This window comes from Monodelphis domestica, chromosome 4 (assembly GCF_027887165.1).
Source record: "Monodelphis domestica isolate mMonDom1 chromosome 4, mMonDom1.pri, whole genome shotgun sequence".
NCBI classification, from domain to species: Eukaryota; Metazoa; Chordata; class Mammalia; order Didelphimorphia; family Didelphidae; genus Monodelphis; species Monodelphis domestica.
Window position 1 is genome coordinate 319,507,791 of NC_077230.1, and position 26,427 is coordinate 319,534,217.

Here is a 26,427-nt window from a genome sequence, read left to right on the forward strand (position 1 = left end):
TAGGAGATGGAAAGACTGAAGACAGAATGGGCTGATAGATCTATTTAGCTAACTCAGCCGTATCACTTTGCCTTTTTATTTAAATTTTTAAAAGGAGTTAAAATGAGGGCAGCTAGGTGGCTCAGTGGATAGAGAAGCCCAGGGCTAGAGATGGGAAGCACTGGGTTCAAATGTGAAATTTTCTAGCTCAATGACTCCAAGCAAGTCACTTAAATCCCCTTACTTTGCCCTTATCTCCATCTTCTGCCTTGGATCCATTACACAGTATTGGTTCTAAAATGGAAGATAAGGAGTAAAAAAAATTTTTAATGAAAAAAAATTATTCTAAAGTCAATACAAGGCCACTGGCATTTATTGAGTAAAGGAATGACATGGCAGATCTGGGCTTCAGGAAAATCACCTTGGTAGTTGTATAGAGAGGGTAACCAATGAGGAAGCTATTGCTGTAGTCCAGGTAAGAAGAGGTGAGGAGGCATGAACTTAGGTGGTAGCTAGAGTAGAGAAAAGGGGGCTTGTGAGAAAAATGGTGGTAGACCTAACAAGATTTAGCAACTGACTGGATATGTGAGGTGAGGGAGAGTGAGGAACTAAAGATGATACTAAGTTTGAGATGCTGGGTCACTATAGAATGGTGATGATCTCATTAGTTTTAGGGACATTTGGAAAAGGAGTGGGTTTAGGAGGGGAAATATAAGGTAAATTGATATCTGCCATAAAGATTTCAACTTTGTCTTCTGATCCTTGCTTAGAATCACAAAATATTCAAGATTAAAGGTAAAGGGAAGAAATGGAAATGTGAGAGAATCTTAGATATTATCCAGTCATAGAATCATTAACTTTAGAGCTAGAAGGACTGTTAGCAGTTATTTATACCAACGTTCTGATTTTCCAGATGGCAAAACTGAAATTTTGAGAAGGGAAGTGATTCTAGTGGAATAAGTACTTGGAGGTACCTGGGTTTTAATGTTGATTCTTCTACTTGTTGCCTGTATGACTTGAGGCAGAACACTTCATCTCTCTTGAGTTTTACTTTTCTCTTCTGCAAAATGGTGACAACAGATTAGAAGAGATGATTGTTAAAACCTCTTTCATCTTTACCATGATGCCTTAGTAAGTGGATAATCTGGAGTAAAAACTCAGTTCTGATGGTCATAACCAATGTTCTTTCAGATGATTTTTTAAAAGTGTATTTCTAGCTCTTGTTTTTAAATCACCGTGATTTCTTAATATATCCCTCACTCCCCAATCCAGAAGGTCAGCTTTTATCAGAAAGATCAAAAAAGAAGGAAATTGAACAAGCTCCCCAAAAGCGGGGGGGGGGGGGGGGGGGGGAACATCCAGGACCTGATGACTTTGCAAGCAAATTCTGGTAAACATTTTTTAAAATAGTTAATATTGGCATTACAAAGGCTATTTGAAAAAAAAAATTAGAAAGTAAGGAGTCCTACCTAATTCTTTAAATATTATCTTAATATAACAATATAAGATATAATTCTTTAAGATAGTCAAAACAGAGATAAAAAAACCATACACCAATATCCCTAAGGAATATTGAAGCAAGAAATGTAAATAAAAAATAAGTAAAGTGAGTTTGACAACATATCACAAAGATTATACACTATGATTAGGTTTTATTTTTACCAGAAATTCAGGGTTGGTTCAGGAATAGGAAAACTGTCAAAAATAAGCCATATTAGTAACAAGGAAAAAAATCACATTGTATCAATTCAGGAAAGGCTTTCAACAAAATATAATATCTATTCATGTTTTAAAAGAAAACGTACCAAAAATGGTCCTTTCCTTAATATGATAATTTGTGTCTCTGTAAGAATAACCAGCATTTATGTAATGGAATAAATAATGATATAATATGACATATATTATATTATATGTATATATCATATCATATCATATCTTTCAAACAAGACCAGAAGAATTAAAGCAAGGGCATCTTCTACTATTTTTTTAAACACTTACTTTCCATCTTAGAATCAATAGTAAGTATTGGTTCCAAGGTATAACAGTAGTTAAGTTGGGGTTAAGTGACTTGCCCAGACTAGGAAGTATCTGAGGCTACTACTACTACTTAATATAGTGCTACAAACACTAACTATAGCTATAACACAAGAAAAAAGAAATTGAAGGAATATGTGTAGGCAAAGAGGAAATATCTTTGCAAATAACATGATGGTTTCTTTAGAAAAGCTTAGAAGATCAATTAAAATTAATCAAAACAACTTCAGCAAAATTGCAGGATATAAAATAAATCCACATAAATTATCACCATTTCTGTATATTACAAACAAAAACAGCAAGAAGAGATGGGAAAGTTCTATTTTAATAGCTATAGACTTTATAAAATGCTTGTACCTACTAAAATGTACACAGGAATGATATGAATACAACTATAAAATAATCTTTATAGTAATAGAGATAAACTTAAGTAATTGTAGAAATTTTAAGGGCTCACAGATAGGCTAAAGTAATAGAATAAAAATGACTACTACATAAGTTAATTTACTTATTCATTATCATACTAATCAAATTACCCAAAAAATTATTTCATAGAGACATAAAAAAATATTAACAAAATTCATCTGGAAAAGAGAAAGGTCAAGAATCTTCAGAGAATTAAAAAGATGTGGGGGAAAAGGGAGCATACCAGTACCAGACCTTATACTTTATGACGAAGTAATAATCATCAAACCAACTTGGTACTAGTTTTTAAAATATATAAATTGTTCAGTGGAACAGAGTAAGTATACAATATAGAAAAACAAATAAACCTAGGATTTAATAAACCCAAAGAACCCAGTTATTGGGGAAAGGACTCCCTATTTGACAAAAACTTCTGGAAAACTGGACAGAAATCTGACAAATTGTGTTTAAACCATCATCTCCCATCAGATGACCAGCTAAGTTCCCAATGGATACAGTAGCCCTAGTGATATATAAAAAGTCACATCAACAGTAGAGCAAAAATAAATACATTTCAGATTAATAAATAGGAGAAGAGTTCTCTTTTCTATTTTCCTTATCATTGCCCTCTATCAGTGCTCTTTTCAGATTTCCCTGGATTCATATGGGAGAGCTAGGTTATCTTTCATGTTATCACCTTAACCAAAAGTTCCCTCAATTTCACATAACTGGCATATAATCCATTTTTATTTTGTGATCACCTCTATTCCTGATTCTGTTAAGGTCTCTTCCCCCTAGTCAGAATTATGTCAATTGTCTATATTATTTATTTTTTAAAAAGATAACCATTTATCCATTTTGAGTCTATTGCATCATGAAGTATTAAGATAAGAATATCAGCCTCATTTCTGCCAAACCAATTTTCCTAGCAGTTCTTGCCAAATAGAGAATTTGTTTGTTTTCAATTCTTTATCTAATCTGTTCCACTGATCTACTTTTTCTATTTTTTAACCCTTATTAAATCATCTTGATGGCCACTTGCTTTAAAGTCTAATTTGAGCCTTCTCATGCCTACTTTTTTTCTCCCTTATCTTCCTTGAAATTCTAGACCTCTTAGTTTTCCAAGTAAATTTTGACATTATGATCTATCCAGCTTTCTTAAATACCCTCTTGGTGTTTTGATTAATGTTTTACAATTGTATCTATGCAGATCTTGAGTGTTTGTTGGTAGATTGGTGGCTCCCAAGTAGCTTTAGCATTTTATGTTTCTCTTAAATGGGACTTCCCTTTCTATTCTATTGTGGCCTCCTTAGCTTCCTTAAGTCACCTAGAATTTCTAAACCAGCAGTGTCCCCAGACTAGTAAGTAAAGGGTGATTTTCCCCTAACAAAAATCTCTAAAATCCCTGAAGGAAACACTGAAGAGTATACCTCTTAAGACTTGACAACATTAAGCATTTTACAAATTTTGGGCTCTATCTCTTCATTTTCAACCCACTGGACAGTACACAAATTCATTACATAAATAAATCAACACATTATAAATATCAAGCCTGGTAATACTATATGATCTTTGTGATCTATTGCTATCGTCACTTTGCTAATATTTTATTTAAAGTTTTTACATCATTATTCATTAGGGATATTTGTATAGTTTTCTTCCTCTGTTCTGACTCCAGTTTGGGTATCATGTTTTAAATTTTTTATTATATTATATTGCATTGCATCATATCATTATGTTATATTACATTATATATCACCTATCAGGCTTACAATAGATTTGGGAACAAAGGACCTGGGTTCAAACCCTGATTCTGTCATTTAAAATTTGGGTCATTTTAGGCAGATCATTCCTGGAGTCACAGTTTCCTCATCTGGAAAATTCGGAGTTTGAGGTAGGCTATGAAGATCTTTACCAGCTCCAAATCTTGTGGATCCTCTGAGGTATAAATTCCAGTCTTCCTCTCATCCCAAGCCTGTGGTCCTTCTCTCTTGCTCTTCTCTTGTCCCTCTCTGTGAAAATATGAAATACATGAGTCTATTATGGTATGTAATATGTGGAAGCTTTCCTTCCATTGTATCCCCTTGTCCAATGAAAGTAGAGTAGCCATGGCATGCTGTGTCCCAAAGAGGCCTCTAGAAGATCCAGAGCCCTTTCAGAAAGTTGCTGCTGTCCAGAGACCAAAGGTCACATCCCTGAACTCTGTCCTGGGAGTCTGCGAACAAAGGAAAGATCACATGCTGTGACTTTTAGAGATTCTAAAAACAAACTGGGCGGCTGGAAATCAATCTTTTGAAAGCCTTATGATTACAACCAACAACCATAAAATATTTTGTGTATGTATGTGTGTCTACATATCATATATTCATATATGTGTATATATATCTATATATCCCTGCTTTTTTCAGAATCCATCTCTTATCTCAGTTCTGAGAAGCTTCTTCTGACCTACCCATACTGACTTGAGGGTAAAACCAAGGATGAAAAGCAGCAAATCTCCTGCCCCCAAACTAAAATAAATAGTGAGAATAAACAGATATTTAGGGAATACTATTAACTTTAAAATAACAAATATATAGAGAGCGGTACAGAGTGAAGAAAGCAGAAGTAATAATAAGATACATAGAGATGGAAACAGAGGGGGGGGAATAAGTTGTCATATCGATACACAAATAGTTTAGACTTTATGTCTTAAATTGTAACTTAGTCCTTTTTTTGTTTGCTTGAACATTCATTTGGTTGTGGTTTTTTTTTTTAAAGATTCCCTTATTTTTTCAAATTTTAAAAAGCTGTGTACTTATTAACAACCAGCTGGCCTCTTATAAGCAAAAAACACTGGGCTGGGAGAATTCAGTAAAAAAATTGAGTTTGTCTAGCATGGGGCAGTGGAAAGAGGGCAGGCTTTAAAGATATGTTCCCTGAGTTTGAAATCTGGCCCTGTCATTTGCTTACCTAACTACGTGGGCAAGTTACTTAATCTCCCTGGTCCTCACTTCTGTAAAATAAGGGTTGGACTCAGTGACCTCTCAAGGCCCTTCCAGTCCTAAGTCTATGAAGCTCTGACTATCCTTTGGATATTGATTCCTTTAGACAATTTACATGTCTTTATATGGCTACGAAACAAGATCCAGCTTCTCACAAATATTTAAATGTATGTTATCATTCTTGTCCTTTGGTATTAAAAAGCTTTTTCATACTTAGAGCAGTGATAGAGATAGAGTTTAAGATCCCACCCCCCCCCAGACTGAGTGTTGTGCCTTCCCCACCAAGAGCTGGAGGTGCCCCCCCACACTTTCCTCACACAGGGGAGGGAGAAAGCACTCCCATTGGGCTGCTGGGTGGGTGAAGTGAGGAATGTCCTCCACAAGTATAGAGAGGGGGAGGGGAGTGATCTGAGTGCTCTGCTCCCCTCCAGCTCTACTGCCTGTGAGCTGCCCACCTTCCCCCCAATGTGCTCCCATTGGGCTGCTGGGCAGAGGGGTGGGGGATGTGAAAAAATGTGTCAGACAGGGTGGAGAGGGGGAGGGAAGCAGCTTCACCCAAGTCCCTCTGCCTTTCTAGGAATGAACTGGGGGGGGGGGGGAAGGGGAGGGCAGCAATGTGCCCACAGAGAGCACTCTGCATGTCATCTTTGGTGTCATTGGTTTGCCATTACTGCCTTAGAGCTTAAGATGTCTTATGAATATCAGCTTCAGATTCTGTAATATGTTTAGATATGCAATATATGTCTTGTTCACAACATGGCAAATGGAGAAATATGTATTATATAATAACATATGTACTACCTTTTAAAAATTCTACAGAAACTGTGTGCTTAAAAGTTTGATGCTTTCAGCTAATCAAAAGACAATTGATTAGGATTTGCTCCAATGGCTGGCCATTTAGTAGACACTCATTGTTTTATTCCAACTCCCTAGTTGCCTCACTTTTAAAGACATTCATCTAGTATTTTGTGGCTATTCATTTCTAAAGAAAAGGAGGACAGTCAAGGCAGTTGTGGATGTCAAGGGTGAACTTCTGGGAGCAGAGTCCAGAATGTGCCAAGGTACAGTGCCAAGGGTCCTGGGGAAAGATCTAGAATTGGAGGGGCCACTAATCCAGCCAATCTAGTATAGAAACAAATGCTCTTTTCAGCCTCCTTAACAAAGGTCATCCTACCTCTGACAAAACTCTTGAAGTAACAAGAAATTCAATTCTCACAATACCAGCCTCTAACACTTGGGAGCATCTCTCATCATTAAAAACTTTACTCTGGAGGCTAGGAAGATCACTGGAACCTATAAAGAAGTTCTTCTAGTAGTCCAGACCATTTATACAGCCTGATTCAGTTAGGTAAACATTTATTAAGTCTACTATATGATCAGGCACTGTCCTTAGGACTAGGAATACAAATAAGAAAAAGACAGTCCCTTCCCTGAAGGAGCTCACAATCTAATGAATGAAGACCACAAACAAAAGGAGGCGACCCCAGGGGTAGAGGAACAGAATATCAGGGGCCCGGGTACTTAGCTGCAACGTCATATTTTACTGAGTTTTTAAACCAACGAGGGCTGCAGATAGAAAGTGGAGAGTTGTCTGGAAAGTCAAATGCCAACCCTCTATAAAGGAAAGCTGTTGGAAGAGTTCAGGGCTCCACCCTCTAGTAAGAGGAGAGAGGAGGAGAAAGAGGGAGTTTGGAAGGGAGTGAATATCTATCCAAATCTGAGTTAACTGCATGATGTTGAAATCTGAAGTGGTCAGTTTATGTGGAACAGCTAGGTGGCCTGGTGGATAGAGTGCCAAACCTGAAGTCAGGAAAACTCAGCTTCCGGAGTTTAAATACAACCTCAGACACTTACTAGCTGTGTGTCCCTGGACAAGTCACTTAACTGTGTGCCTCCATTTCCTCATCTGTAAAATGAGCTGAAGAAGGAAATTATAAACTACTATAGTATCTTTACCAAGAAAACCCTAAATGGGGCCATAAAGAATTGGACATCACTGAAAAACAACTGAATAAAAACAGCTTTTCCTGGGTGAGACATCATGTTCACACGCTTTCATTCCCAACTAAGTACCAAATCATTTAAAGCCCTCACTATGCAAATTGGGCCAAATCCATGTGCTTAGAATTTGTATCCATTGCTTTTGTTAAGAAGAGCAAGCTTGATTCCTGCTGGAAACCATTGAGGTTCTGGAAAATGATCATAGGTCACTCAACAGTAAACAAAAGGAAAGTTTACTTAGCCAAAACACAGAAAGGATAGTTAGCACATAAGCCATTTTCTCCATATGGAAATGTCTCTGGTCTTTGGGGTAGAGCATGGTGACTGGGTTTTATGAAAGCTGCCAAATCCTAAAGCTTGGGATTCCTAGTGGACCTTTTCTGTTATGCCCTGCCATGTATGTGAAGCTTGTTGATGTTACCAGAGGCTACCTGGAAACTGTAGCAAGCAAGGAGCAGTCTGAACCTTTAGCTACCCTCTACTGCCCCAAGTCAATCAAATCCCAGGGGACTTGATAGCCTCCTTTGAGGAGATGATGAAGAAACTAGCCTAGCAGGCAGCTGAGTAGCTCAGTGGATTGAGAGCCAGGCCTAGAGATGGGAGGTCCTGGATTCAAATCTGGCCTCAGACACTTCCTAGCTGTGTGACCCTGGGCAAGTCACTTTACCCCCATTGCCTAGCCCTTACTGCTCTTCTACCTTGGAACCAATACACAGTATTGATTCTAAGACAGAAGGTAAGGGCTTTTTAAGAAAAGAAAAAAGAAACTAGCCTAACTCATAGTGGAGGATTGTTTGGGGGTCGAAATAGTGGGAAAGATGAAATTCTAATAGATATTGGTCATATTATGACTTTCCATTGCTTCTAGTTGGGCGTCCAAAGGTATACAGAATAATGCTCATCTTTCTTTCATCTGTCAACCTTTTAAGCACTTGAAGTGAGCTCTCATCAGATCCTTGGTCTTCTCCAAGCTAAGAATCTCCTGCTCTTGAAATCATTCCATGTTATGGCATGGCTTATAGACCTTACACTGTCCTACTTGCTTCTTCCTGCATATATTTGAGGTGCTCAAAACTAAGCACAGGAGCAGCTAGGTGGTACAGCAGAGAGAGCGCCAGGCCTGAAGTTAAAAGGACCTGGGTTCAAATCTGACCTCCAATACTGCCTAACTGTGTCATCCTGGACAAGTCATTTAATCATGTTTGCCTAACCCTTACCCTTCTATCTAAGAATTCTTACTAAGACTGAAAATAAGATTAAAAAACAAAAACAAAAAGCAACCCAGGTACAGCAGTCCAGATGCCTGCCCAGGGCGGAATACGTTAGGGTCATTTATTTCTGTTGTTCTAGCTATATTTTTAATTTGTGCAGCCCAATATTGTATTTGTGTTTTTTTAATCCAGATAATATGCTCAATAGTTATGATAATAATAATAATGATTCCTAGCTCTGTAACACTTTAAGGTTTGCAAAGGGCTTTCTATAGAATGTCTTGTTTCCTCTTCACAGCCATCCTGTGAAGATGCTATTATTAGACTCATTTTACAGATGAGAAAGGTCAAGGTTAAGTCATTTGTTCTTAATCACATTGCTATTAAACATCCGAGGGGAGATTCAAATTTCTGACTCTTGAGTCTAATGCTCCATCTACCAGTCTATGCTGTGAATTGGATTGGGAAATGGCTTTTCAGAATCTGAATGTCTTTGTGAAGCAGCGATAGTTGTTTTTTTCCTTTTGTCAGAGGGGAGAAATGGATTGGAAGCCCCAGTGACATACACAGCCATCATGTGGCAGGGATGATAGACCTAGGGTGGCCATTTGTTCTGTTAATTTATCTTCATTTTGAAAGAGCCAGCGTCCTATCTCAATTTCATGAGGCAGTGTGTCCACTATGGCCAGTTCCCATCAAATGGAAGTCATTGTCTCATTAGGAGGACGACAGCTGGGCAGCACGCATGTGGGAGGGTACTAAAGTCTAGTCACTGAGGGCAGCCCTAGGAGGCAAAGGCAGCTAATCCTTCAGTCAGTGGGGATGTACGCTGTTGCCATGACATGACACCAACCTTTATTTGACCACCATTTTGTGATTCAGGATGGCAACTAACTAATGAGTTTGGGTCAGAGTTAATATACCAGTCCTGTTCTTTCAGCAGTGTCTCCTTTTGTAACTAACATAACTAATTTTTATATAATATTCCCTGAGGTTATTTTGAAACATATGTTCCTACAAGTACAGCTCTAATTAAATTGAATCTTTTATTGAAATTTCCATAACATTTCTTTGAGGTTTTTTTTTTTAATTAAAGCTGGGAACTAAAAAAGTCAGCACATCTCCCTTAAGAAAAAGTCTGATTAGATACCAATGGCTCCTTAGTTTATGTATTTATTTTTGTTAACATCTACATTAAGAGTTCTATTTTAGGGATATCAAGGCACCATGTGAAAATTCAGTGCCTGGTATTCTTTTCAGTGATGAGTGAAGCTATAAATTGGTAGTCTCTCTTGGCAGGTGAGAGATTTCAGTTTGGGACTGATTTTCTTCTTAATTATCAAACAGTATTTTTTTTGTTTTAATCATTTTTAGAGGGCCAGTTCAATAAGCATTTATTAAATGCCTACTATTCCTGGCACAGGGCATGAAAAGCAAAAAATGAAAACTCTTCCTGTCCACAAGGAATTTACATTGTACTGGGAGCAAATTCACCATTAATTCTCAGGGCTCGTGTGGAATTTCACATCTTGTTATATTTTCCTTAATTGCTGTGAAACACATGGAACATAAAACAAAATGGACCAAACAGAGGCCTTGACAGTTATCTAGCTCCCCTTCTGCAAGGAATACTGCAAACGTTGTAGAATGGAGAATGTTTGGCATTTGAAATAAGCCACTGGAGGAAACAGCAATGGGCATAAAGGAAAACCTCTAGAAACAGCAGTGCTTTGGACCAAAGGGAACTACTACGGATGCTGTCATAGTCAGCAGACATGGCCTCTCTCTGATAGATGAGGAGAAAGAGGCTTTCTAAGTGGAAGCAGGAAGTCTTTGCAGCTTTCTCCTCAAAGACAGTCAGAAAAGTTGTCTAGTACATCCCACGTACAGCCTGGAAGGAATGAATGAATGTCAGAACTCCGGATGAGAGATACCCAATGAGAGCTTGGCCATTGATAGCCTTAAATAATGAATAGGAAAGATAAAACTTGCCCTCCTTACCCCCCCCCCCCAGCCATTCCTTTTCATCTTTCATTTTCATCCTTTTTGTGCCAGCATCTACTTTTCAGAAATGGAAACCTGCCTTGGTTCTGGGGCGTTGCTGAGAGCGCCATGTAACCATGGTACTCTCAGCCATACCATGAGAGTCATAGGAGGCCCATCAGGTTCCAACCCACTTAAGCTATTTCTTTGAAAACCTTTCCTGATGCACAGGAACATTTCTGAGGGGCCGCTTGGTGGTAGCCATGGTGCTGAAAGGCACAATATTCATGGGATTGGCACAAAGGAAGAGTGCTGATTGTAAGCCCATTTGCACTGCCTATTTGCTACAGCTTTTAATAATCAAGTGCTCACATGAATATTTACTGCTTAAACAGTGGTTTATTTAATATTAAAGCTTGTCTTGTAGCAAAGGGGGCTGGCAAATGACCTGGTGTTTCTGGGCAGCCTTAGAAGACATGCTGCATGAATAAATCAGTGAATAAGAGAGTGAGTGGAGAAGCATTTATTAAGCCCTTACTATGTGCCAAGCACCGTGTGTAACCAACTCATTCTGCTTTTTCTTCCTCTCATTTTTTGGAGGGATCCAGAGAATGAAACGACATCCATCCCTTTCCTTTCCACTGTCTCATTGAGAGTAGGAAGTGATTGTCACATATGTTCATGTGAGCTGAGACTGGGTCACCCTGCAAGATTGGAACCTGAGTTATTTGCAACCACTGTAGATAGGTGCCCCTGTCAAGAAGCCTTTTTTTTTGTTTTATGAGCATCTGTGGGCACTACTCTTTGGAAACTACAGTTTCCTCAGCCCCCCCCCCCCCCCCCCGCCACCCCCATCAGTTGAGAAAAGAAGGCATGTCTTTTTCTGAGACTGTTGTGCCTTCTGGGAGATGATCAGTGGCAAGGTTGGTTGATGGACTCCACTGGTGCATTATGCATCAGCCTCTGGCAATATAACCTTGTACCATTTGCCAATGAGGGCAAAGCAGCAGACTGCTGGCTTATTTCAGGAAGCAGAAAAAGGTAGGACTGTTAGTGGAAGCAAACTTAAAGTTACTTCTTCATAGAATCATTGCTCAAGATTAGGGGTTCTTGCAACATTGCTCTTTGGCAGTCTGAAAGAAGCCAGGAGTTGTTTCTCAGAATAATATTTCTAAATGCATACAATACAAAGGAAACCAGTGAGAGTAAAATAGAGGCATTGAAATATTTTTAATTTTATTTTATTATTCTTAAAAATATTTTTTTTATGGTTACATGATTCATGTTGTTTCCTCCCCTCTTCCATCCCCCCTCCTAGAGTTGACAAGCAATTCCACTGGGTTCTACATATGTAGATGGCAAAGCTTGACTCCATTCAGCAAAGCTGTGGAGAGAATAGGCCCCACTACAATCACAGCCTTAGCTTAGTTAAAGTCAGACACATGGGGCAGCTGGGTAGCTCAGTGGATTGAGAGCCAGGCCTAGAGATGGGAGGTCCTAGGTTCAAATATGGCCTCAGACACTTCCCAGCTGTGTGACCCTGGGCAAGTCACTTGACCCCCATTGCCTAGCCCTTACCACTCTTCTGCCTCAGAACCAATACACAGTATTGACTCCAAGACGGAAGGTAAGGGTTTAAAAAATAATAATAAAAATAAAATAGTAGCTACTGACAATATTTAAAAATAAATAAAGTCAAACACATAGCCCCATGATTTCACCTGAGGTTTCTAACCCCTCCCTGCTATACCTTGATGAAACGAAATGTTTTTTTCCAAAAACCCACTGATGTATGTAGTTCCTTGGGAATCTAAGGTAGATTGTTATATGTTGACTTATGACCTGTAGAAATTATTGGGCAGTCTCAATGAGGTAAACCAAGTCCTTTGTACTAAACTTGTAAATCATTTACTCTCATTGTGTAAGTGGAAATTTATGCACAATCCCTAGCTTGCTTCCCCCCTCCCTATAAAAGTGGATGTAACCTTCAATAAAATGCTTTTGGTTGCTATCAGCACCTCAAGTCCTCCTGACTGCCAGTTGTGTCTGGGTCATTTTCCTTGCCACTTTTTGGGGAATCTAAATATTTTGTCAAGCTGGCCCTTGTTAGACTTGATATACATATATTATCACTCAAATCCTATTTCCATAGTATTCATTTTTGTAAGAGAGTAATTTTTAAAAACCAAAACCCCAAATCCTTTCCCCATATAAACAAGTGATAAATCAAATGTTTTTCTTCTGCATTCCTACTCCAACAGTTTTCTCTCTGGATGTGAATAGCATTCTTTCTCACAAGTCTCTCAGAATTGTCCTGGATCATTGCATTGCTTTTAGCAGCAAAGTCAATCACATTTGATCCTCCCACAATGTTTCAGTTACTATGTATGTTCTTCTAGTTCTGCTCATTTCACTCCACATCAGTTCATGTAGGTCTTTCCAGTTCTTATAGAAATCAAGCAGTTCATCATTCCTAATAGGACAACAGTATTCCATCACCATCATATACCACAATTTGTTCAGCCATTCCTCAATTGAAGGGCATCCCCTCATTTTCCATATATTTAAGTTCATGGTCCATAGCTTAAGAACTCTAGCCTTAGAGTTAGAAGGAACCTTAAAAGTCACAGAAGAGGAAAGTTGGATTGAAAGAGGTTAAATTACCTACTCAAGATGGCAATAAGTCAGAATTTGAACTCAGATCCTGTGACTTTTAAATTCAGTAATTTTCCATTGAACCACAAATAGTAGCAGTACACACACACACACACACACACACACACACACACAGAGTAGTTTAATTCTTACAAAGAACATTACATATTTGATCTCACTTGACAACCCTTGGTGGCCATGGTTCTGAAAGACACACTGTTCATGGAGATAATGTAAATATTATCATATTCTGGTTTTACAGATGTGGAAATCAGGGCTCAGAGACATTAGTGACTTCACCCTTATCACACAACTAGCAAATGTCAAAAGTAAGATTTTAATCGAGTCCATCCTAAGTCCCAGCACTGTATCATTTTCACTATGCTGCCTTCCCAGTAAGCTGTTGACAAGTAATTGTAGAACCTGACTTGGTGCCTGTGTCCTCTTGACCTGTGGGCATTTCCATTGTAGAGAAGGTAGCATGGTTGGGCTATCTGCATACTTCCCTCCCTCCAGCTCATGAATTTATCCAGTTATGTTCTCCCTCATATGCTTTTTAATTTGCCAATTCCTTCCATACTCCCCAATTCTATTCTCTCACTCCAATTATCTACTTTAGATATTTTTCAAATATTTGCTATGTGCCAAACATTGTGCTAGGTGATAGAAATACAAAGTTTAGGATGGGGGAAGCCCCTGAAATAACCATCTGAACCTGGATTCCTCTTGTAGGCTATAGGACCTTTCATATTAAGTTTTCTGCAACATGCATGACCACTGGAAGTCAAAGAGTGTATCTCCCCCCCACACCCACACCCATCCTCCTGACTCTTTGCAACACTGATAGTCAGATTGCCATGAGAACTGTTTATTCCATGAAGGCCTGTCTCCCTCCTGTATTGCCTTTAAAGAGCTCATATTCTAGTGGAGGAAAATGTTCATTAAAATTTTAAAACCATTAAAAAACTAAATATTAAAAAAGTGTAAAGTTTTTGCTGTCTTTTTAATCTCATCTAAATTTTTTCACATATCATTCTCCATTCCCTCTCCCAGAGAGTTTTCCTTTACAATAAAGAATAAAAAAGACATGGGCAGAGGGGAGGGAGAAGCAGTGCAGAAAATTAACAACATATCAGTTTGGCATTGGTCTGTGATCTCATTGTCAGTCTTTTACCTCCTTTGTATCCCCAGCACATAGCACACTTGGCTGGCATATAGTACACATTTATCCAGTGTTTATTGACTAAACATTCTATATGGTCTCCCTCACCTATACAAAGAAAAAGGGAGGTATATTCTTTGAGGCCAGGCCTATCCTAATTTCACTGAATTCCATTCCACATATTTACTTGTCCTTTCCATTTACATTGCTTTAGCTTTGATCCTGCTTATTTTTATTTGTGTCATTTCTGGGGCCACCTCTAGAGTATTTGGGGGGCCACAGCAAAAAATATGTGGGGGCTGCCTATATCAATAATTTGATTTTAGGCCTACCAATTTTTAAAGACTTACCTTCTGTCTTAGAACTGATACTAATTGCCGGTTCCAAAACAGAAGAAAGGTGAGGGGTAGGCAATTGGGGTTAAGTGACTTGTCCAGGCTCATACAGCTGCAAAGTATCTGAGACCAAATTTGAACCTGTGGCATTTAAAAGAGTGGATGCCATAAACTGTAAGAGTTAAAATGATTGAGGTTGTAAACTGTAGTGAGTAAAATAGTGGAAGATATAAATAGTAGTAGATATAAGAGTGGGTGAGTAAATTGTGACCGCAGAAAATATGTTTTCACTACAGTGTCTTGTTTTAAATCAAATATAAGGTGGTCACTAGGGAAATATTCCCAATTATGAATATACCCAAAGTCAACTGGGTTTTATAGAGACTTTAATTAATAATACAATGAGGAATCAAAGAAAGAGAGAGAGAGAAAAAGGAAATAAATGAGAAAAGAATAGGCCGGCCCAGGCAGCCCTCGCCAACCCAGGCCTAAGCCCTAAAAGAAAAGATCAGTCAGTCCTTAATCACTCACCATAAGATTTGTTCAAGCAAGGATTCAGGGGGACAGAGTCTCCCCAGAGGGAGTTCCAGCCAGAGTCAGCCTCCCTTGAGAGACCTCCTTAGAGATTGTCCTTCTCTCAACAACCTCCTTAGAGACTGTCTTTGAGAGCTCCAGAGACTCCTGTTTTTCAGCTTTTCCTTTCCTTATAAAGGGAAATTTTCCTTTGTCACCTCCCCTAAATTCTTACATCTACCAATCACAGTAGACGTTTTTCAAAGGACAGACCATTCTTAGTCCACACCCAAGAAGGTGTGGATTTTTGAGTAATTCACACCAGGAAAGCTCTGAGTAAGTTTCCCAGTTCTTTGTTCCTTGTAAATTCACAAGTTGCCTGCCTTTTATAGGTACTTATCAACCTTTTGTATTAGTCTTAAAAATAGGCATGGCTTAAGTATGGGTTTAAGTACTTTTTCATTTTTCAGCAAGGAGTTTTCTCCCCTAAAGCAGTCTTAAGTATGGGTGGAGTAGAAGTCTTCCCATTTCTGATCTAAGTAGAGTTCTCACTTTCCAAATGGGGAATGGTCCCAGTAGGGAATTGTTCCAATGGAAAATTCCCCAATGGGGAATTTTTTTTAACATTCACAAGTCTGAGAAATTTCAAGACTCACAAACCTAGGACTTCTCATTCATAGGACTGGTGTTCTATCCACTGAGAAACCCAGCTACCCCCATATACTGATTTTTTTAAATAAAGATTTTGAATAATAGATAAAAAAGAGAAACTTAGTATTTATTGATTGTCCAATTGATGCATACAAAGTCTTCATAGTGTTCATGTACTGTCTTTTTGTGTTTGAGTCCAGAAATCATCTATTCATGCTGCTGGCTAATTTCATATCTCCCACAGCAAGAAAAAAGATGGTAGCACAGTTATTACCCACAACCCTTTTCATGAATGTATTGTTGTTGAGTCAGACAATCATGACTGACTTCTTATGACCTCATTTGGGGTTTTCTTGACAAAGATACTCAAATGTTTTCTTCTTCAGCATACTTTACAGATGAGGAAACTGAGGCAAACAGCTACAAGTGACTTGCCCAGGGTCAACAAATAGGAAGCATTTAAGGCCAAATAAAGATGAGTCTTCCTGACTCCAGGCTGGCACTCTATCCATGGAGCCACCTAGCTGTTCTTTTCATGAGATATATTCTCATTTAAAGCACTGAACTGTACAGAGTTGAAATAACTATCTAATTGTGGATTCCTTTTGTAAGACCACTGGCATGAAGTTCCCAGTAACATGTATGATTACTGGAAGTCAAAGAGTGTATCCCCTTGCCCATCCTCTTGACTATTTGTAACACTAAGAGATTTCCAAGAGACCAATTTATACCCCAAAGGTACACCTCACCTCTTTATTATCCACAGTCTTTCAACATACCTTACATATCCATAGTTTCATTTGCAGAAAATGTTTTCACACCATTCAATAATTGACACATAGTCTATAACCCAGTGGAATTGCTTGTTGGCTATGGGAGGGGGGAAGTAGAAGGGGAGGGAAAGAACATGAATCATGTAACCATGGAAAAATCTTCTAAATTAATTAATTAATTAAACTTTAAAAAATAATTGATACATAGAAGTTACAAAATCAGAAGACACTGAACAGCCAGCCCCCTACAACTCCCCAATAACACATATGCCAAGAAAAACTTGTATTCATCTATAAAACCTGAAGGCAATGGAATATTAATTACCTAGCTGGGGATAAATGATGACTAAATAGAAATAAAGAGAGATGCGGGCACGATGATCACTGTTACCTTTAGAAGAAAACCAGGTCCCTATTCCAAGCAGTGTCTGGGAGGGCTCCCACCCTTTGGAGGGCTCTATTGGTCCGTCATTGGTACAAAAAAGTATTAAGAGACGGAGAAGAGCCCCAGAAAAGATTCCACATTCTCCCACCTTGATCCAAAATGTAACTTCTGTTTCTGCTACCTTAACTAAATATATTGTTGCAGATGATAAATTTAATAACCTCAATCCACTGAGCCACCGACCTGCCCCCCTAAAGTTGTATCTTTTTGTTAAAGATTCTTGCCTATACATTGTTGCTGTGTACATATTTCTGTGCATTTATGTTGTTATTAAATTTGTCGTCTGCAACAATATGTTTAGTCAGTGAGATTCAGTGCATTTTCAAGTGATTTATGAAAATTAACCACGAGCCCTTCAGTCATTCAACAGAAAGACAGCACAGGCAGAAGTTCTACTTTGGATTGTGTTGGGAGAATGTGGAATCTTTTCCAAGCCTCTTCTCCATCTCTTAATAATTTTTTTGTACCATTGATGAATAGAGCCCTCCAACGTGTGGGAGTCCTCTGAGCCCTACAGGCCTGGAGTAGGGACCTCACTTGCCTCCATCAAAGGGAGGTACTGATCATTGTACCAGAACCTTTCTTTGTTCCTACTTATTCATCATTTCCCCTCCAGCATGGTAATATTCCATTGCATTCATGTACTATAGATTAGTTTGCTGTTCCTCAGTCAATGACTAGTTGTTTCCATTTTTTTTCCTATGGTGAAAAGTATGGTGAAAATAATTTGGTGTGAATGAATGAAGTTTTTACTTTTAATCATTTACTTCATAGGATCATAGATAAGAAGGCTGGAAAGGACCTTAAAGGCCTTCAATTTATGAATGAAATTTAGTCACAGAGAACCCTTGCCTAAGATTACACAACTAGTAAGTGACTGGGGCAGGACTTGACCTCAGGTCTTTCTGACTCTAGTACTTAGCACAGTACCAGGCACATTGTAAGTGATATGCAGCTTGATTGAATAAACTGGCTCCAAAGTCAGCATTCTCTCCACTGCTTCCTTCCTTCCTTCCTCTTTCTGTAATGGAATAAATCTCTCGATCAAAGGGTTTGAACATTTTAGTGACTTTCTTATCATAATCCCAAGTGGCTTTCTAGAATATTTAGACCAGTTCCCAGCTCCACCAAGTAGCTCAGGATACCCATCTTTTCACAACCCCCAATACTGACCATTCCCATCTCTTGTCAATTTAGCCAATTCACTGGGTGTGCAGTGAAGGCTTAGCCATTTCAATTTGCATTTCTTCTATTACTAGCAATCTGGAGCAAATTTTCATATGGTGGTTAAACTCTTGAGTTCCATTGAATGGAACCACCTTTCATGATAATGCTAATTTGATTATCAGTTCCTTAGCAATTTTTGCATGGTAGAATGGAGGAAGAATGTATAAGAGTGCAGACAGCAAGTTCCTCCTCTTGCCTTGTGGTCAGGGTAAATATTGCCAGATTCTTGGAGGCTGCCAGGATATAGGAAAGTCTGGTGGGCTTGAAACAGTCTTCCTCTAAACCTTAGCCAGATCAGCTGGGAGAATGTAAATTTCAAAGTTTCTCCCTCATTTAGAGGAGTTAAGAGGTAGGAATGGCAGAATGATGAAAGGATGGAAAAGTCCAGATCTCCTGACCTCTCCTGAGATGATTTTAATCCTTCTGCTGCTAGTCAATCCTTTGTTGAAGGAACCTCTTTGGTTCACATAAATAGAAAGCAGCTCTTTTCTATATAAAGGATAGGGGTCTCCAATCTAATCCAATCTCCTCATTTTACAAATGAAAAAAATGAGGCTCAGGGGAGTTATGTGACTTGCCTGAGGCCACACAGGAAATGACTGAGCTGAGGCCAAACCTTAGACCCATGTTGATGAATCTATGGCACACGTGCCAAAGGGGGCTGCTTCTTTCTTCCTCTCCATGAGTACCCGAGGACCTTCCTCTTATCACCCACCCCTCTGCCAAGCAACCCAGTGGGAGCACTTCCTCCCTCCTCTGTCTGGGTGAAAGAGGTAAGGCGGGGGTGGGGGGGGGCCTCACATGTGGTGTGAGGGTTGCAGTTTGGGTACTCAGTCTCCAAAAGTTTTGCCATCATTGCCCTAGGCCTTCTGACTCTTGAGACTTGCAGGCTTTTTCTCATATAACAGAAGGAACACTAGCCTACAACACATTGGTTCTAGTCTTAGCTTTGCCACTGAGTAATCATATGATGTTGGTCAGTACTCATAATAATAATTTTGTATTGTTGTTTAATCATTTCAGTGGCATCTGACTCTTCATGACCTTATATGGGGTTTTCATGGCAAAGATACTGGGATGGTCTACCATTTCCTTCTTCAGCTCATTTGACAGATAATAAAACTGAGGCAAACAAGGTTAAGTGACTTGCCAAGGGTCACATGGCTAGTGTCTGAGGCCATATTTGAACTTGGGGAGATGAATCTTGCTAACTTCAGGCCTGGCATTCTATCCACTGCACCACCTAGCTTCCCATAATAACAATTACTAGGGCTCATATACTACTTTTATAGTCATAGAGTCATGTTTAACACAGTAACTATTTAGCTGGCTCACTTCTCACTTGCAGTTTCACCATCTCTAAAATGAAGGATTTGGATGAGATTTTCTCCAAGGTCCATTCCAATGCCAGCATTTTATAATTCCATGCTTCCTGTGTGAGCTGGTTCTGACAACTGTGCTCAGGACTATATATATATATATATATATATATATATATATATATATATATATATAATATATATTTTAATTAATTTTAAAATATTTTTCCATGGTTCCATGATTCATGTTTTCTCCCTCCGCTCTTCCATCCCCACACACCCCCTACCCCCAGACTTGACAAGCAGTTCCACTGGGTTATACATGTGTTATCACTCGATACCTATTTCCATATTATTCATTTTTGTAATTGAATAATCTTTTAAAACCAAAACCCCAAATCATATGCCCATATAAACAAGTGCTAAATCCTACCTTTTTCTTCTGCATTTTTACTCCTACAGTTCTTTCTCTCGATGTGGATAGTGTTCTTTCTCATAAATCCCTCAGGATTGTCAAGACTATATTCTTACGAGCCACAATGGATAGAGTGCTGGGTCTGAAGTGCACAAAATCTGAATTTAAATCTAGTCTCAGACTGTAACTGCAAGTCAATTAGCCTCTGATTGCCTCCATTTCCTCAGACTGTAAAATGAGGATAATAATAGCACCTACCTCTCAGGGTTGTTATGCAGATCAAATGAGATAATATTTATAAAGTGCTTAGCACAGTGCCTGGCACATAGAAGACACTTAATGTTTGTTTCCTTCCTTCGTTATTCAAAATAGCAGTGCTAGGAGTCTGCTGTGATTAAAGCCCTTCCTCCCATTTGGAACTAAGCTAGCTTTAATAATCCCACAAATCTCCACTAAAATGACTTCACCCAAGTCTTACACTCCCAAATTCTAGGCATGCTTCCAAGATGTAAGAAAAACTATTTTCCAGTGAATGAAGTTTACGTTGCCAGAAAGTGTTCTTTTAATTTAAACAATCAGAGCAGTGTACAGGGATGGTGTCTTGGTCTTGGTTCTGTGTAACTTCTGGGATAAAATTAGTTGTCAGAGAATATTAAATAATAGCTCAGGTAGCTTTGATATGAGACTCCTAGGTGGTTTTAACAGAATCAATTCTACATACTACCCCACCCCACCCCAAAGTCTTTCTAATACTCTCATTCTTCAAGTTGATCAATTACATAGCCATGTGACTCTGGGCAAGGTATTGGACTTGGAGTCAGACTTAGTTCACATCTCAGACCTTTACTAGCTGCATGGTTCTAGATAAATCACTTTACCTTCCTCTGCCTCTGTTTCCTCATCTGGAAAATGGGGGCAATAATAATACCTCCCTCACAGAATTGTTATGTTGTTGTTGTTTGATTATTTCAGTTGTGTCTGACTCTTCTTGAGCCCTGTGGGGTTTTCTTGGCAAAGATCTGGGAGTGGTTTGCTATTTCCTTCTCCAATTTACTTTCCAGATGAGAAAGCTGAGGTAAACAGGGTTAATAGACTTGCCCAGTGTCACACAGCTAGGAAGTGTCTAAAGCCAGATCAAGAAGATGAATTGAGTTGTTGTGAGGCCCCAGTAAAACAGTGTAGGTGAAATGCTTTGCAAACCCTTTTTAAAGTACTGTGGAATAACAGTAGCACCTACTTCACAGGTTGCTGTGAGGTTCAAATGAGATATTATTTGTAATACTTTGCAAATATTAAAGTGCACTATAAATGTTAACTATTGATTTTATAAATGATTTTGTTTTCTTTTATGTTGAGTTCCTTTCATGAATGAGAGGCAGAAGGAAATATTTTAGTCCTGAATGAATAGGATTTGAGTCATTTGTTTCCAACACTAAATCCTCTGCTCTGGTGGGAGATCTGATTCATGCACACTCCTGCTGTGGCGTCAGCCTGTTGCCCCCCTCCGAGCTCTGCGTCAATGCTTTCTTCAGGCAGCCTTCTGCATGGAATACATAATGTTGGGGCTTGATATGAGCCAGGCAGACGTTGGCTCTTGAACCAACTCCAATAATTGAGGGAAGATGTTCCGTGCATTTTTGTTTGGCTTTAAGGTGGACAGAATGAGTTTGTAAAGCCAGTTCTGGACTGCTAACACAGACTATTTGTGACCTCTTTTCTCTCTTTCTTTACCATAGAAGAAGGACCAATGTTTTCCATAAAAAGAATCAGGCTTCCATCCAGGAAGGATATATCTCCTAGCCAGACAGGGGGACAAGCCATCTTACCAGATGCACCTCTTTTTTGTTTTTCCATTTAAACCCTTACCTTCCGTCCTAGAATCAATACTGTATATTGGTTCCAAGGCAGAAGAGTACTAAGGGCTAGGCAATAGGGGTTAAGTAACTTGCCCAGGGTCACACAGCTGGGAAGTGTCTGAGGCCAGATTTGAACCTAGGACTGCCTGGCTCTCAATCCACTGAGGTACCCAGCTGTCCCCACCAGATGCACTTCTATAGGTGTTGCCTCATAAAAATGGACAGAGTATCTTGGAATGCTAAATAAACATCTGTCACCAGTGTCCCTGCTTCAGCAAGAAAAATGGAAGCGGGGAGGAGGCAGATGACCTCCTCTATCACCAGGGAAGGGAATGGCATGAAAAGTTTCATTCTAGCTCAATGGACCTCAAAGCAGAAGTCCTAGATTTGAGTCCTGGCTCAGATACTTGAATGAATGCGAGCACAGGGCTAGACCCTGGGGATTCAAATGAAAAATTAAGGAGCCAAGATTCTTTCAGGAGTTTACATTCTAACAGGGACATAAAATACAAATTAACTCATTTCTAGGCTGGATTCTAAATCTCCTCAGTCTTTCTCTAGGTTTTCCTAGATACCTCTTTACCCTGAATTTTCTGAACTTCACACAATAGAAGTAGCTAGGGGCAGTGAGGCAGCTTGGTGGATAAGGAACCAGGCCTGGATTTGGGAAGTCCTGGGTTCCAATCTAGCCTCTGACATTTCCTAGCAGTGTAACCCTGGGCAAGCCACTTAACCTCAATTGCCTAGCCCTTACTGATCTTCTGACTAGGAAGTAGGGGAAAAAATGAGGAAAACTAGGTAGCTCAGTGAATAGAATGTCAGACTTGGAGTCAGAAGGTCCTGGATTCAAATCTAGTTTCATATACTTCCTAGCTACATGACCCTGGGCACTCCATGCTCTGCCCCTTTGGCCTTTTCTCTCTGATTGACTGGTGCCTCCTAGGACCTCCATTTTCAAGAGGAAGCCCAGGCCTACCATATCTCCATCTTTTGGCTGTATGCCTGACTCTCCTGGATTTTTTCTAAAAAGTAATCCCCTTCAGGATATTCTTTCTGCTCATATTTGTATTTCTAGCACTTGGCACAGTGCCTGGCACACAGCAAATGCTTCATAAATGCTTATTGATTTGGCATCATATCAGAAAATAGTGTGAGGGGAAGGATCTTGGGACCAGGTAGTCAAAGTGATGGTGAGAAGAGCCATAAGGCAGTCAGTTGTCACTCCTAGTTAAGTAGCAATGGTACCATTGCTTCAGTTGTTGTTCCCAGAACAAGAGGTTGAAGAGGAAGAAGGGTGGACATATGTAGTTGCAAGAGGCCTATGGTAATTACGGAGGCCCTAGTGGGCTGGAAAGTGCTTTGTTGGGATGTGAAGCCTAGTCTGGGGCCAGCCACACATTATTTACACATGACAGACTACTTCTGTGTTTCCCTGCAAACCTCTTAATCTGTTTCAACTTCCTTGTCTTTAAAGAGTATGTCATAATATTGTGCTACCCACTTCACATGATTGTCTTAAAGAGTTCACATGTTCACAGATAAGTAAATGCAACGTGTAGATAAAGAAAATCTATACACTAATAATATTTGGAGTATGAGCAAGCGGGGGAGAACTGCTGGCAACTTAGAGCATCAGGAAGGACCTCATGTGGGAAGTGATACTTGAGATGAGCCTCAAAGGAAGTTAGGTATTCTGAAATTTAAACAATTAAAAAAAAAAACCCTTACCTTCCATCTTGGAATCAATACTGTGTATTGGTTCCAAGGCAGAAGAGTGGTAAGGGGGGGCAGCTGGGTGGCTCAGTGGATTGAGAGCCAGGCTCAGTCAGGCTGGGAAAATCTTTTCAGATGAGCTTTGCTTCTCCCCCTCAACTCTAGCTCCATTTAAAAAGTTTAGAAAAGTAGCTTTAATTTTTTTTAAAACCCTTACCTTCTTCCTTAGAATCAATACTGAGTATTGGCTCCAAGGCAGAAGAGTGGTAAGGGCTAGGCAATGGGGGTCAAGTGACTTGCCTAGGGTCACACAGCTAGGAAGTGTCTGCGGTCAGATTTGAACCTAGGACCTTCTATCTCTAGGCCTGGTTCTCAATCCACTGAGCCACCAAGCTTCCCCCAAGACAAAAAAAAATAATAATGAGCTAAGAATAGTTTTATTAGACTGTGACAAAGTGAATTGTTAGTGGGTACCACAATTCCCAGCAGGCATAGGACTTCAGGAGTTCTCCTTTATTAAGACACAGTGGGCATCCATTCTGAAAGGTCATAGGATTTTAGAACTAGAAAAGACCTTAGAAGTCACCTAATCCTTTTGCTAAACTTTATTTTTAATTCTTTTTCTTTAGTATAAATGTAAAACAGGAGTGGAAGATACATAGGGAAACAAAGTGATGTCAAAACAAAGATATCAATTCTAAAACTTTGTAAAGGGATGTTCTAATCCAGCCTCCCTCATTTTATAAGTGAGAAAACAGCTTGAAAAAGACAAAGTCACTTGGGATCATTTCTCTAGAAATGAAAGGTTCTCCAGAGGCCATCTAGCTCAACCCCTCATTTTATAGACAAGAAGACAAATTTTATAGACAAGTTGAAGCAACTTGCCCAGGGTTACATCAGCCACAAAGGTCAAGACTGGGGTTTTAATCTGGGTCTTCTGATTCCAAATTCAGTGTCTTTTCCATTTCATCATTTTCACTGTCATCATTGTCATAGTCATTGTCATTGTAGCTAGCATGCAGATAGCACTTTAAGGTTCCCATAATACTTTGTGTTAACTCATTTGATCCTTTCAACCCTACTTAGTAGGTGCTAATATTATCCCTATTTTATAGATGAAGAAACTGGGGCACATAAAGATTAAGTTATTTGTTCAGGGTCACACAGCTTGTCAGTGTCTGAGGCAGGATTTGAACTCAGATCTTCCTGACTCCAAGACCCACACTACCTATTGAGCTTCTTCAACCCTACAATTCACCTAATCAGTGTGCCCTGATCCTAGAGCCCCTCCTTCCCTCTGGAAAGTGAACAGGAAGGGGAAAGGTCTTCCAAGATCCTCCATTGAAGGCCAACACCCAAGGCAGCCATTCTTTCATTTCCAACCCAGCTGAACCCCTCTGGATGCCATCATGCCTCCACAACCAGTACCCTCCCAACCTTCCACTTTTAAACTTCTTTTTTTCTATTGTCCTCCCACTACTAGATTTTAAGCTCCACGAGGGCAGGAACTATCTTTTGCCTTTCTTTGTGTCTCCAGTACCTTAAGCACAGTGATGGGCATGTTGTGGTGGTGATGGTTGTTCAGTCATGCAGTCATGTCTCTGTGGACCACATCATCCATGGATTTTCTTAGCAAAAATGCTGGAGGGGTCTGCTATTTGCTTCTCCAGTAGATTAAGACAAACAGCGGTTAATGGCTTATTCAAGGTAATACAGATAGTGTCTGAGACCAGATTTTAACTCAGATCTTCCAGAACTCTATCCACTGAGCCTAGCTTCCTCCTTGACTAACATGTAGTAGGTGCTTAATAAATGTTTATTGCTTGATGAACCAAGCTGCTATTAGGCTCTGACAACATTGCTGCTTCTTTGACATTAACATTTGCCTCTGTTCATTGCTGTTTGTGTTGTCTTTTATTTCCCATGAGAATATTCCTGATATTATTGTATAGCTCATAGAGAAAATACAATTAATTATAGGATTGTTGACTTTGCATGTGACTCTTCAGGAAAGTATCTCATAATTCAGAGTGTGCCTCTATGAAAATTCTGGAATGATCATCTTTGTGTATTCAAGGATACTATTTCCCTTAGATAGCATAGCATAGTTAACCTGCAATTCCATTATGCAGGAAGACCTGAAGTATGGCTATCATCCTGCGAATGAGATAATTCCATGAAATAATAGTAAATGTTCTGCTTCATGTTTCCTTTTCTTAGGAAGGTCCCTTTGTCTACTTGTCTTTAGCAGGAAGTGTGGCAGACTCGGATGGCATAATTGCTTCATTATGTAAGTGTTCTTCTATTTGCATTTTGAAATATTTGGGGGAGCCTAATGAGCTTGGTGTGCAGTTAGAAATGTGGGAAGGACAATTAGAATGAATGTGATAATATTTAAAACATTGGTAAGTGTTTTATGAATGACTTTTTCATATCATCATTACTTTCCAATGACATATTATACACCCTGCCAGCCTGTGCCTGGAACCATATCTTGTAACCAAAAGGTAGCTAAGCAAAACAAACTAATGCGTTGGCCTTGCCAGACCGTATGTCTGATTCTACACCTACATTCATCATCATCACCCTCTACAGTCATGATTGATCACTGCATTAATCACAATGCTGAAGTCTTTCAGTGCTGTTTTCTCATATTATTATATTTATTGGGTAAATTATTCTCCTGGCTCTAGATGGATGGATAGATAGATAGATAGATAGATAGATAGATAGATAGATAGATAGATAGATGGACAGAGATGGGCA

The 26,427-nt window shown here is 39.3% G+C and overlaps 1 protein-coding gene across 1 annotated transcript in view; it reads left to right on the top strand.

The window, feature by feature from the left end:
• Nucleotides 1-26,427, top strand: part of EBPL (EBP like) — a 44,019-nt gene that overhangs the window by 2,577 nt on the left and 15,015 nt on the right. Inside the window, exon 2 of the mRNA XM_007495407.3 lies at nt 25,882-25,951. Within this exon, the coding sequence (XP_007495469.2) occupies nt 25,882-25,951 (70 nt within the window). The remainder of the gene's footprint in view (nt 1-25,881; nt 25,952-26,427) is intronic.